Source organism: Panthera uncia (assembly GCF_023721935.1).
Source record: "Panthera uncia isolate 11264 chromosome B2 unlocalized genomic scaffold, Puncia_PCG_1.0 HiC_scaffold_24, whole genome shotgun sequence".
Lineage (NCBI taxonomy): Eukaryota > Metazoa > Chordata > Mammalia > Carnivora > Felidae > Panthera > Panthera uncia.
The window spans coordinates 10,149,258-10,162,245 of NW_026057580.1; the positions used below are offsets into that span (position 1 = coordinate 10,149,258).

Consider the following 12,988-nt stretch of genomic DNA (forward strand, 5'->3'; position numbering starts at 1 on the left):
TTCAGAGAATGTCCGGATTCCTATTGGGTTTTGGAGCTTAGGGCTCCAAAGCCTTTGATTGGCTGGAACTCGATAGAAAATGGTGGTTAAGGAAAGTGCGCATGAGCTGCAGGCGGCGGGAAGAGGTGGGCCAATCCTGTGAAGGTTAAGCCTTCTCTGGTCCCACCCCTTCACCTCTATCTTGTCGCCATGGTGACTGCTCTACGATTGGCGGGGTTTGAGGTTCAAAGACTTTGGCTCGGCCTCATCCGGGGCCTCCGGCTGTGGTCTCTCCAGGCTGATTGGGCCGTTTCTTTCACCTCTGATTGGCCGAGATCGGAAAAGACGGCGAAGAGCTCGGCAAGAGAGCAAGTACTAGGGTCTCAGGGTTCAAAATGGCTCCGGCCTCCTTCGGTGACGTAGAGAGCAGAACTTGGCTTCGCCCCTCCCTTTTAGTGAAGAAGGGAGCAGAACTGGGATCAGCTCGACGTTTGGATTGTGCGAACACATATCTGCGGAGCTGGTGTTAACCCATCTCCCTCGGCTGGAGGACTCAGCCCGCTCCTCCTTAGGTGATTTGCAGAACAGAACTAAAGGCCCACACCTTTTTAATGTGACACAGTATGACAGAGTTAACCTCGACTCCGTTTTAAACCTTAAAAGCAGGTTTTAAACCCTCTTTGTGAGTGGGTACCGAGGGGGCAAGGCACGCCCCTTTTCGGGCGACCCGAGGCGGAATGAGGTTAGGCCCGCCCCTTCCGTCCTATAATGTATCCCGCAGAACTGGGGTCTTCCCCCAGGGTTGGACCCCTGGGACTTGGGCAAGGTGCTTCAGAGCTTGGGCATATTGTACGAGTTTGGGTCTTTTCTACAGTCAGTGACCCTCACTGTGGCCCAAGGAGCAGAACTAGGTAACAGCCTTCCCACTCCCAGTGTTCTTTGCATCGTCTACCTCAGGGAGAGTAAATTCAAGCAGGGCGAAGGTGTGTCTGGCAGCGGGGACAGACACAGGCTGAGGGCAGTACAGCAACACCCAGATAAAAGGTCCCACGTGACTCAAGTGAGGCATGGTGAGAAGTTGGGAGTTCCCTAGAGGAGGGCGGGGGAGGTTAAAGTACCGGAGGCCTGTCAAGGTTCAGGAAAAAAGTTACTGAGAGGTGGAAACAAAGAGAGGAGTGATGGATGATCCTGGTAAAGGAATGTGGAAGTATGGGAAAGAGGAGATCGAGGGCTGGAGAGGGAACAGATACATGGCTACAAAATTAAGGAGGCATGCTCATCCCAGAGTAATCTAGCATTCTCATTTTTTTTAAAAAAGCAACCCTAATGCCCAGCTTTCATTGGAAGAAAAGATGCACCCAGACTCTGTGTTGGGGAGGGAGGCTGTCTCACACCGCCTCAGTGACTAGGGAGACTGATAGGAACTAGAAAAGAAAAAGTACTGAGGTTAAATAAAGAGCATGGGAGGACAGGGGCAGGGAGAGGGCCTGAAAGTAAGTATCCCTTCTCTTTAAAGACCAGAGAGGCGTCTGGAAGAGGGAGCCGGGATGCTGGGAGCTAATGCGGGAAGGGGTGGGGAGAGCAAAGGTCAAAGAGAACCGGTAGAGAGCTGGAGGGCCAGGTGAGGTGAGATGGGGCCCTTGAGAGAAGACAGGTGAAGAACTCAGTGCTTGGCATTTAGTAGGTGCTTGAAACTACCTGGAAATGAACGGGGGACAGGAAAGAGGTTTTTGGAGAAGAGTTGGAGGGAATAAACAGCGGATAAGGGAGTTAAGGAGAAAGGAAGAAACCCAGTGAAATTTCCAGGAAGAGGAGACCTGATGAAGAAGGAATGGGCAAAGGAAGGAATACAGCACCAAGGGACACACAAGCCGTGTGTGCTGAAAGGGAATTGGAGGAAAAAAGGATGCAGCTGGAGCCAGAGAAGGCCAGAGGCGGAGGCAGAGCCCAGCGGAGCGCTCGCGGGGCGGAGCTACCGAGAGCCCACTGGTCGATGCGGCGAAAAGATGCGTGGGTCCCTGGGAGTCGATTGGCAAAACAGGCCGCCCATCACCGCCCTCTACTTCCTGGCCAGCCCCGGAAACCGGCAGGCGTTGGGGAGGGGTAGGGGGGGGATAGCGGCAACAGCAGCCCCAGCCCTCAGAGAGACAGCAGGAAGGGAGGGAGGGAGGGAGGGAGCTGGGGGGACAACCCCCCCACCATTCCTACCGCAATGGGCCCAGCCTCACACTCTCACCTCCCCTCCATCGGCCGGGGCTAGGACACCCCCAAATCCTGTCGCCCCCTTGGCACCGACACCCCGACCGAGGCAGAGACAGCCACCCGCCACCACCGCTGCCGCAGCCTGGCTGGGGAGGGGGCCAGCCCCCCGGGCCCCCCACCCCACTGAGGTGGGGGCGGGAATGGGATGGGAGGAGGCGGGAGGAGGGTGCCGAGAGGGACTTGGAGGAGGGGATGGGGGAGAGATTGGGTCTGGGAGGCGGACTGGGGAGAGGGTTGCTGGGGAAAGGAGAAGGGGCCCTGAGAGGGAGGAAGGATGGAAGAGACACGGCGGAGACCCTGCGAATTTGGGATGGGGGTGTGGACAGGGCCCTGAAGAGGGAATTCCCGACACCTTCCCCAATTCCTTTTCCTGCCCTTTGGCCCCACATGACTCTTGGGGGGTTGTGGCCGGGAGAAGGCGGTTTATTGCCCTCCTTCCCCCAGCAGAATTTGCTTCCTAGGAATGCCCTCAGACACCTCTGTTTCCATCTAGGCACAGGACCTTTCTCAGTGGCCATCCACACGGGGCTAGATCCTTACTGACACACAGATGCTTTGTGGGGGGCCATGTTTTCTACACTGAATCTGTGTGCCTTTGACATGTTTAATGGCTTATGTGCGGCTAGCTTCTCCCTATGCTATCCATGGACTGTGGAGAGATGATGTGTTATTTTCCATCAGAATTGCCCATTCTCATATCTTATGTCCATATCTCATGTCCAGTCTTGACATTGTTCAAATGTGTGAGTTTTTATATATTGCATCTATTATGTGGTTTCATGTTTCTTGCACATTTTATGCTTTTGCGTGTTTACTTTTTGCGTGTAAAGGTTATACCTTCCTTGTTTTGGTTTGTATGTTATGTCCGTGATCTTGTCGAATGCAAGTCTTCATGTGTGGTATCCTGTGGTTTAGTTCACTAGTGCACACTCATGATGTGATCGGATTGGCCTGTTTGCTGCATGTTTTCCCAGTCACGGTTTACACCGCACATACGCATGCTCCTTCGCATGATATGCTGATGTGACATGACCGCAGCATGTGTGCTTCTGGTTACACATTCTATTTATTTAATAATTTTATTGACAGTATATTTTGTGAGTCATATGCCCATTAACCCATATGGCACTTCACAGTGCTTATAAATCTTTCGACATTTCTGCTCCGAAGAGGGTCACTTAATGTCACGTACTAGAGAGAAAGGTAACTGGGCCTCCATGTCCCCAGAGAACCATTCCCATATGCCTTACCTTGCTGACCTTCCTGGTCTATGTCTTTTCACATACATTATCTCTCTCGTGGCTGTGTACAGTCTGTGTTCATGGAGCTCAGTGCATGCCTCAGGTCAACCCTGCTGTGCACATTATCTGTCCCTCACTCTTTTTGCACTGTTGGCATGTATTTGATGACAGCAGCATCTTTCCCTGGTGGCATGTTAATCCCCATTCTGTATGTTTCTCTTTTGTGTGAGATGGGGTGTACCATCTTGATTGTTGTTCCTCCCTCAGTGTGACCATATAGTGTATGTGTATATTCAGAGTAGGTTACCGTTAGGCTTTTTGTTGTGTTCATTGCTTTCTTGATGACTTTTCTTTTCATAGTTAATAGTCCTCAAGAGTGTAGCTATCTGATTCATAATTGGCTCTGTCATTAACTATGACAGGCTGTGTATACAGCCTTATAATCTGTTCAGCATGTTTATTGAGCACTATCTCCTCCTTCTGTCCTGGGTATTGGGGAAATGACAGAGTTCCTGCCCTCAGGCTGCTTACAGACTGGGGAAGGAAACAGAAATGAGCAGTTACTTACACTGTGGTGTCAAGATCAGTGGTTCTCAAACTGCTGTGCACACCAGACTCACTTGGAGGGCTGTCCCTCACTTGGGGGAGTTAAAATACCTATTCTTGGGCCTAAGGCCCAGAATTTGATTCAGGAGATCTGGGGTGAGGTCCAAGAATATGTATTTCTACACTTTGAGAACCAGTGATCAAGATAAAAGTGTAATGAAAACTCAGGCCAGGAGGGGTTCAAGAAGACTTCCAAAGTGTGACGCTGAGCTGGGTCAGGCAAGTGAAAGACAGAAGGGCATTCCAGCCAAAGGGACCAGCCTGTTCACAGCACAGAAGCATGAAAGATCATGGTGTGTCTGAAGAACTGAAGTAAATCAATTTGGAGCAAAAAGGACTCTTGTGGGCATGTGGCCAAAGATGTAAGCAGAAGTCAACTTGTCGAAAGGGCCTTTTAGAAGACGGAGAAATGCTCAGATTTGTGTTACAGAAAAATCTCTGTGGTTGCCGTGTGGATGACGAATTGGAGGAGCAGAGTTAGGAACCTGTCGCAAATAGTCCAGGGGAGAGAAATGCTGGTCCAGACTTACAAGGGCAGTGGGATAGAGCAAATCAAGCCTATAGCTTTAGAGTTGGCAGAGTCTCCTGTTTCCTCTATTGCTTCTGAACCTTCACTGGTTGGCAATGGCCTTTACCTTTGAACATAGTCCTTCCTGTCATTAGAAGACAGTGACTGTAGCCTTGCTGAAAGTGACAGGTATTTGCCTGAACACCTTTTTGTGACTTGTGACCCTGCCCCCAGCAGTAGGACAGAGTGGAGGAAGGAGGAAGAACCTAAAAGGCAGGTTCTGTGTGCCTGCACCTCTTCCTCCTCAACTCTTTCCTCTCCCAGGGCAGATGGTGTGAGTCGCTTTTACTCTCTCCCCTCTTTCTTTCATTTGGTCAGGCCCTAACATATTATATACCTGCCTGACCAGGTCGCCTCCGGTGTCGCTGGAAGGGAAAGAAGGAGGAGTAAGGGTTTGTTTGCCTGCCTGCGGAGGCAGGATTGATAGAGGCAGCAACTCCTGGTATGTCCATGGGTTTATCTGGAAACAGGAAGGGGAGGGAGGTTGGACACCTTGGTGGAGAGGGATTTTTCTAGTTATGCATTTACTTTCCTTTATCTGTTACTGGGTGTGATTGTAAGTTTGCATGTGTGTGTCAGTGGGTCAGTCTTCGTATGACTGTGTGTTTGTGTTTTTGTTGGTGACAGAGCCTTTATTCTTGCCAGTCTGCCCTTGAGAATGTCTGTGGGTGTTTTGTGCCTTTCACTGTATTTGCTGTCTGCTGTGTGTCCACCTGTGTGCATACATACTGGCCGCAGCATAACTGTGGTTAGGAACACAAGCCACTTAGGTTTCAACTAGGAAGTGCCTCTTAGGAGCCATATCACCACAGGTAAGTTCTTTAACCTCTCTGGGCCTATCTCCGAAAAATGTAAATTATGTGGTTCATATTTAAGGTTTAACATAGTCTATAGATCAACCCTAATCCAACAGATATATAATAAAAGCCACGGTGTAATTTTTAATTTTCTGGAAGATACATCAAAACGTAAAAAGTAACAAGGTGGAATTAATTTTAATAATATATTCTATTGAATTCAGTATCCAGAAAGGTTGATTTCAAAATGTAATCAATACAAAAGATTATTAATGGGATATTTTACATTCTGTTTTTCATTCAAAGTCTGAAATCTGATACATATTTTACACTTCCAGCACAATTCAGTTCAAACTAGGCCACATTTCCAGTGCTCGGTAGCCATATGTGGCTGGTGGCTACTGTATTAGACAGGTATAGACCATCCTAAGACCCTTACCAGCTACAAGTGTTTGTTATTGTTATTGTTGTCCTATTATCACACGTCTGTGAGTTGTGGGTGTTCATGTGTCATGTCTCTTGTCTTTGTGAATATTTCTGGAGGCTTCTGAGAGAGGGCTGGGTGAGCAGTCCCGAGCTCCTGTTCCCACCGCCCCCATCCTAGAGAGGCTGTCTGGGCAGGTTTTGATGGGAGCCCTGACCCCATCCTGTGTCTCTGGCCCTTGTCCTCCTAGCTCCCCAAATCGTGCCTTCTGTGCCTTGCCCGTCCCACTCCCCTCCAGGAACGAGGCCCACTGTCTCTTGCCGGTCCCCTGCAGGTGGCCAGAATGGAGTTGTGGCCGGGGGTATGGCCTGTGCTGCTGCTGCTCTTCCTGCTGCTGCTCTTCCTGCTGCCCACCCTGTGGTTCTGCAGCCCCAGTGCCAAATACTTCTTCAAGATGGCCTTCTACAATGGCTGGATCCTCTTCCTGGCGGTGCTCGCCATCCCTGTGTGTGCTGTGCGAGGACGCAACGTTGAGAACATGAAGTGAGGGCCAAGGGGTTTTGGGTGATGAGAGAACCTAAGAGTCCGAAGTGAGCAGTGGGTGGGGAGGTTGTGAGATGTGTAAGGAAGATGGAGAGAGCCCAGGGACAAGGAAGGAGAGAGAACTGCAGATGCCCAGAAAGGCAGTGGCGGGGGGTGGGTGAGGTGTGCTGATGGACATCAGTGGGTCCTGCTGGAACCCCTTGCCGTGACCCCACAGGATCTTGCGTCTGATGCTGCTCCACATCAAATACCTGTATGGGATCCGAGTGGAGGTGCGTGGGGCCCACCACTTCCCTCCCTCACAGCCCTACGTCGTGGTCTCCAACCACCAGAGCTCACTCGACCTGCTTGGTGAGACCCCTCGTAGGGCATACCTCCCCCAGTTATGCCCTTCCCCCTTCCCCAGAATCTCTTCCGCTAGGGGTCCGCAACTCCCCTTCGTCTGGACATTGCTCCCTTTCCCTTTCCCCCAGTCCTTCTTACCCTCATAAGTAGGCTAATATGTACTTAATCACCCCATCCTCCTCAGGGCTTCCCGCCCCCTCTCCCCTATCTCCGTCCTTAAGAATGTGGGAGATGGCCTGTTTCCCATGACACTTTACCTCTACCCTGATCTTCACTCCCACCCCTGACCTTTGCCTTAGGGATGATGGAGGTACTGCCAGGCCGCTGTGTGCCCATTGCCAAGCGTGAGCTGCTGTGGGCTGGCTCTGCTGGACTGGCCTGCTGGCTGGCAGGAGTCATCTTCATCGACCGGAAGCGCACTGGGGATGCCATCAGTGTCATGTCTGAAGTTGCCCAGACCCTGCTCACCCAGGACGTGAGTCCCCTGTGGCAAAGGGGGGTGGCAACACTGGGGAGTAGAGCAGGGCCAGCGGCCCTCAAAGGTCCATTACAGCCTCATGACCGTTTTCGGACCCCTCTGTGTATGTCTTCTTGACCTCTGTCTTCCCCAGGTGCGGGTCTGGGTTTTTCCAGAGGGCACGAGAAACCACAATGGCTCCATGCTGCCCTTCAAACGTGGCGCCTTCCACCTTGCAGTACAGGCCCAGGTAATTACTATTTCCCCCTCTGCTACTGAGCCCCCAGCTTCCACCATTCTTTTCTTTCTTGGCAGATGTTTGTCATGGGGGCCTTGGAAGGGAACTGTGGGCTGTTTGCTTTTCCCTTTCCCCAGGTTCCCATTGTCCCCATAGTCATGTCCTCCTATCAAGACTTCTATTGCAAGAAGGAGCGTCGCTTCACTTCGGGTGAGGGCTCTGAGTAGATCTGGGGCTGGGGGTGGCTAGAAAGGCCATGGGAGAGAGAGGGTAGACATCCCCATGAGACAGGAGGATTGGTCAGTGTCCGAACTGAGATGTCCAAAGGATCATCCAGTGACACCACATCAACTAATAAATATTTATTAAGCGCCCACCATACCCTGCTACATGGGTAACACTTGATCCCTCCAACAGGGGCCATTACTGCCCAGAGGGAAAGATAAGACCTGTGTGTGCAAAGCTGTAGTAACACTTGGCAGTGAAAGCTAATCCTAGATGATGGGGGCTGGAAGGGTGCTAAGGAGGTGTCCGGACTGGGAAGGCTTTGTGCAAGAGGGCCTTAAAACAGATAGCAGCTGGCAAGCAGAGGGGCAATTGTCCAGGGTAGGGGGAAGAGAACTGAAAGGTTGGGGAGGGAGTAGCGGGAGAGCTCAGGAACTGGGCCCTGCCTGTGAGCAAAGGCCTAGGTAGACAGCCCATGATGGTGCTCACCCTCTCCCAGGGCGATGTCAGGTACGGGTGCTGCCCCCAGTGCCCACAGAAGGGCTGACACCAGATGACGTCCCAGCTCTGGCTGACAGAGTCCGGCACTCCATGCTCACCGTTTTCCGGGAAATCTCCACTGATGGCCGGGGCGGTGGTGACTGTCTGAAGAAGCCTGGAGGGGTGGGCGACGCCCGGCTCTGAGCTCCCTTCCCATCTACCCCCATGTTCCTCCCACACCTACCAACCCAGTGGGCCCTGAAGCAGGGCCAAGCCCACTTCCTTGTTTCTCCTCTCCCCACTGTTCTCCTCTTTGGAATCTTCAATTTCTGAAGTGAATGTGGATATAGCACCGCTCCTTGCCCCTTCCCAGTTCCCCCCATGGACTCTCTTGCCTCGGTGCAGTCTCCACTCTGACCCCCACCCACCTCCTGTGCCATCTTGTCTTTGGGACAGTTGCCTCCCCCTCATCTCCAGTGGCTCACCTACACAAGGGTGGGAGCACACCATCCTTTCCCCAGGGGACCCTCTTCTTTTGTGATCTTCTCTCCCTCTCCACCCCACATTGGCCAGTGGACTCATCCATTCTATGGAACAATACCCTACCACAAGTCCATGGATTCAGTGGACTTATCCGTTTGTGAGGACTCCTCACACTGGCTGGAAGCAATGCCTGGAACATTCCTGGCTTATCCTGGGAACACTCCTCAGCACCCTCACCCTCCCTCCCATGGAGCCTCCTATCAGTGGAGGCTGGACTCTTCTCACTCAGAGGTTTCATCCTGCCCATACCCAGGTGCCCAGGGGTGAGCATACTCCTAGATGCCAGTTTGGTCTCCACATTTCTGCTTCCCCCCATCCCTGTGGTACAGTTCTTCAGTGGTCCTGGCCCCAACCCAGTCCCCTGCAGCCCGGCTGTACCATTCTAACCAGACACAAGGGGAAGAGGCAGACATTAGGTGCTGCACTCACTTCTGCTCCCTGGGAAGTTGGGGAAAGGAACTGAACCCTGGCTGGAGGGGATGGGAGGGCTTTTAATTTATTTCTCTTTCTTTTGAGGCTTCCCCTCTCTGAGCCAGTTTTCATTTCCTCCCTGTGGCATTAGCCACTCCTGCCTCCCACCCCAGACCTGTGCCCACAACTGGGAAGGTGGGCTGGGAGCAAAATGAGAGGGTGGGACCCAGTTTTGTGTGGTTTTTATTAATTATCTGGATAACAGCAAGAAACCCGAGAATAAAGATTGAGAGAGAGAGAGAGATCTGGGCACTTTCTGGCTGCATTTGTTAAGGCATTGAAGTGGTTCTCGCCTAGGCCACCTCCCCCAGCCAGAAGACTCAGGGGTGGGCCCAAGGCACCCATCTTTTCCCCTTCCTTCAGCTCTCGTAAGTTTCCATCACTCATTGCTCCTTAGTGGCAGATAACCTTATCTTCGCTTCCCCAGCTGGCCAATCCCAGAGGATTAGTGGGGCCAGTTTCTGTATAAATTAGGGGGCAGGGGCTCTGGAGGGGTTCCTTATTGGCCGCCGATTGAGATTGAGGCCCGGGCCCAGGCTGTTGTCCTCACAGGAGCCTGGTGAATGACAAGGAGGCAGACACATTGGCTGTGGACTTCTGGGGCTGCCAGGGCACTGGAGACACTCTCACCCAACAATAAGTGGACTGGGGACAGGGTACCAGAAGAAGGGGTGAAATATGGGTATCTGAGGAGTATGCGGAGACTGAGTGTTGGGGAAGGGTTTGGGGAAAAGAGAAAAGTGAACCAGGGAAGGGTGTCCAGGAGAGCTGGGGGCAGCTATTGGGGATGGGGATTCAAGCAGAGAAGGGCATGAGGACTTACAGGCACCTAGCCTCTCCTCCAGCAGCAGCACTTGGTCGCTGAGAGACTCGATCCTGTCGCCACGGCCCCATAGCTCTGCCACCTGTTCCGGCTGTAGCTCTTCAGGTGGCATGGGCAGCATGGCTCGGACCCAGGCCCCGGCCTGACCTGCCCACTACAAAGGAAGGGACGCTTCAGAGTGTTGGGGGTGGAGCACACCCTGCCAAGAGGGGTTGGACCCAGGCACCAACATTCACCTGCTCCAGCCGCTCCAGGCGCCCTTGAAGCTCCCAAATCTCCTGTCTCAGGGCACGCTCATCTTGTTCTGCTTCCCGAACTGGGACAAAAGAGGGCGTGACCCACTGCCCAGTTGAGTGCAGGCCCTCATTGCCACCCATGCTCCCACTCACCTGCCACACTGAGGATGTTGGCACCAGTTGGGGGCTCCGGGGCGCCCTCTGTGCAGGTGCGCCTGTCCAGACCCAGCACCAGGCCTTGAGGACAGCCACAAGTGAAGCTGCCTGCGGTATTGAGGCAACGGTGCGAGCAGAGGGCAACACCAGTCCTACATTCATCCACGTCTAGTTATGGGAGAGAAGATGGGGGCTGAAGGGTGGGGGCGAGCTGGCACCCCAAAGGTATGAGGTCCTGGTGCCACTGTATGGGGGTGCAGGGCGAGGTGACTCACCCACATGACAGTGCTTCCCACCCCAGCCTGGGGCGCACTCGCACTGCTCTGGCCTAACGCAGACGCCTCGGTTCTGACACGGCTTGGCACAAATGGCTGTGGGCACAGAAGGGTGGTTCAAAACCAGACCCACTGCCTGCCTCCCCAGCCCTGCGGGGCACCCTGACCCCAGGCCTGGGAAGACCCAGTCTCACCATCACAGGTGAGGGCCCCTGGATGCCGCTTCTTCCAGCCCTGGCAGCACACGACGTGGGTCTGCGGCACCTCCCTCCTCACCTCCCTCCACGCCACACGGTATGTGGTCCTGGAACATAGACCCGGCTCTGAACATTGGTTTATGGGTTTTGGTCTGGGTTCTTGAATTTCTTCTTGAAAGACTCCAGAGTCCAGCCTCCCTATCCCTCACCTGTAGGTGCTGCAGATGCGTCTTCCATCACACATGGTCAGGTAGGGCTTATACACTGGTTGGCTGTAGGACTCGTTGTAATGGAGGGGGACCACGAGCATCTGCTTGGAGCAGACCCCCTGGCTGCACCCATGCCAGAGAAGGTAAGACACATTCAGTGACCTGGGAGCGATCAGGAGTCCCATTTCCCTTAAGTCTCCATTGAGGCCCTGCCCTCCCTGGAGGTGACCACCTCACCCCCATTCTAAACTTCATGGTTTTGCCACCTGTTGACGCCCCACCCCCAGCAGGTTTTCTGAAGACCTCACCCCTGGACCTGCCCCCCTGTCATCACCTCTCTTTGAGGGATCCACCCTTGGCCCCCTGGACTGACATCAGTAGCAGGAGGAAGGAGAGTCCGCCTAAGAGACTGCACGGTTCATCCCTGGACCCCATGATTCTCCTTGACTCCAAACTGCAGGCTGCAGGCAAGAAGAGGTTAATGGAGGCCATTCCCCTCTCCCATAACTTTTCCAGCTCCAGCCCCTCCAAAAGCAGTCTGCTAGTGCCCTCTAAGGGAGTTAGTACGTTCACTTGTACACATTTGCACTAGCCACCAGGATTGTCTACACCTGCGTGTACATTTAACACGACCCCTTCATCCAGCACAGCATGGTCCAAGCATGCATGCAATTGCACACCCCAACACACTCCCTCCATCTTCTCTACACACACACTCTGCCCATAACCTTCCTATCTGTAACAAACCCTCTTCTATCTTAATTTTTCTACCTTCAAAGTCTCAGATATTCACCATTACACCCCCTCACACCCTGCACACAAACCCATGCACCTGGAAACTGCACCTTAAACACATTCCTACTACCCCACATACCCACACCCTCACTCCTACCACACTCCCCAACTCACACTCACACTAAGGCTCATTCCCCGTTGACACTGTCTCCCCACCTGTCTTTCCCTCTCTCCCGGAGACTTCCAGCAGACCAGCCTCAGCAACAGCAGCTCAGACTGGTGGGCGGGTTGGGCAGGCTGGAAAGGAGAGGAGGGGCTGGGCCAGACAGAATCCTCCCATCCCTGCCCCCTCCCACAAGCCTCCTTCACAGCTCCTGCTTGATCAGCTCCATGGGTCTAAGTCCCACTACCTTCACCACCACCCCAGCAAAGGGCCCCCTAGAAGTAAATTCCAAACTCTACGAACCCCCTTATTTCTGGACTCCCCAGATCAGCAGAGGCTACCAGCTCTGTAACACCACCAGTACCCCTGGCTCTTGACACACCCCTCAACCCAACACAGACTCGGGGAGAACTGAGGAACAGGGAGAGAGAGCTGGCAGAGAAAAGCAGGGTCAGGTCATGGGAGAAGAGGCAAGATTCAATGAGGAAAGAAAGGAGGGCAAATCGTCACAAAGGGACAAGGGGGGGGGGGTGGGAAGCCCATGGCACTAAGGGGAAATTGCCCCCATTTGATGATGACATTTGTTAGGGCCTGGGGGTGGGGGGCAGAGTTGAGTCAGCCACCGCCCCCCATGCCAGAGCAGACAGGGCCCTATTGTCTCCACCAAAATTCCTTCTTTTAAGGAAGAGGAGGCTCATTGTCCAGCCCCTCACCCAACTCAGGCCTACAAAGGTCGAAAAGGGGTGCAACAAATGCCCACCCTGACCCTTAGCCCCCTCGTCTAGCCTGGGGGTGGCAGACGCATTCCACCCATGAGGCTAGGGCACAAACCACTGAAGCCCTGGGCTCAGCCCCCCAGGCTTAGGCTGGAACAGGAAGAGAATTGTCCTCTGCAGGAAAGAACCCACAGAGAATCAGGAACCCACACAGAATGGGCATTTAGAGAGCGGAAACGCCAAGGGGGTCCCACCCCACACCAGGCATCCGGGCACCCAGACCTCAGGCTCTCCATCCC

General features: G+C 53.4%; 2 protein-coding genes across 5 annotated transcripts; one reads left to right on the forward strand and one right to left on the reverse strand.

The window, feature by feature from the left end:
- Positions 1 to 60: 60 nt before the first annotated feature.
- Positions 61 to 9,423, forward strand: AGPAT1 (1-acylglycerol-3-phosphate O-acyltransferase 1). Of its 3 annotated transcripts, none has more exons than XM_049653513.1 (7): positions 61 to 551; positions 6,212 to 6,420; positions 6,638 to 6,771; positions 7,065 to 7,240; positions 7,377 to 7,472; positions 7,598 to 7,670; positions 8,185 to 9,423. In XM_049653513.1, the coding sequence occupies exons 2-7, from the start codon at positions 6,221 to 6,223 to the stop codon at positions 8,367 to 8,369; spliced, it is 864 nt and encodes a 287-aa protein (XP_049509470.1). In that variant the 5' UTR covers positions 61 to 551; positions 6,212 to 6,220; the 3' UTR covers positions 8,370 to 9,423. The 3 variants fall into 3 exon arrangements, with proteins under 3 accessions (XP_049509470.1, XP_049509469.1, XP_049509471.1); XM_049653512.1 differs by lacking the exon at positions 61 to 551 and adding an exon at positions 1,989 to 2,369; XM_049653514.1 differs by lacking the exon at positions 61 to 551 and adding an exon at positions 2,393 to 5,098.
- A 21-nt stretch (positions 9,424 to 9,444) lies between these two features.
- On the reverse strand, positions 9,445 to 12,937 carry EGFL8 (EGF like domain multiple 8). 2 transcript variants are annotated; one of them, XM_049653522.1, is made up of 8 exons: positions 11,410 to 11,556; positions 11,076 to 11,198; positions 10,864 to 10,973; positions 10,670 to 10,765; positions 10,392 to 10,562; positions 10,239 to 10,318; positions 10,003 to 10,156; positions 9,445 to 9,735 (listed from the first exon to the last, which is right to left on the reverse strand). In XM_049653522.1, exons 1-8 carry the CDS (start codon positions 11,508 to 11,510, stop codon positions 9,650 to 9,652), a joined length of 921 nt encoding a protein of 306 aa, XP_049509479.1. In that variant the 5' UTR covers positions 11,511 to 11,556; the 3' UTR covers positions 9,445 to 9,649. The 2 variants fall into 2 exon arrangements, with proteins under 2 accessions (XP_049509479.1, XP_049509478.1); XM_049653521.1 differs by adding an exon at positions 12,027 to 12,937 and having other exon boundaries at positions 9,642 to 10,156; positions 11,410 to 11,536.
- Between the last annotated feature and the right edge of the window lie 51 nt (positions 12,938 to 12,988).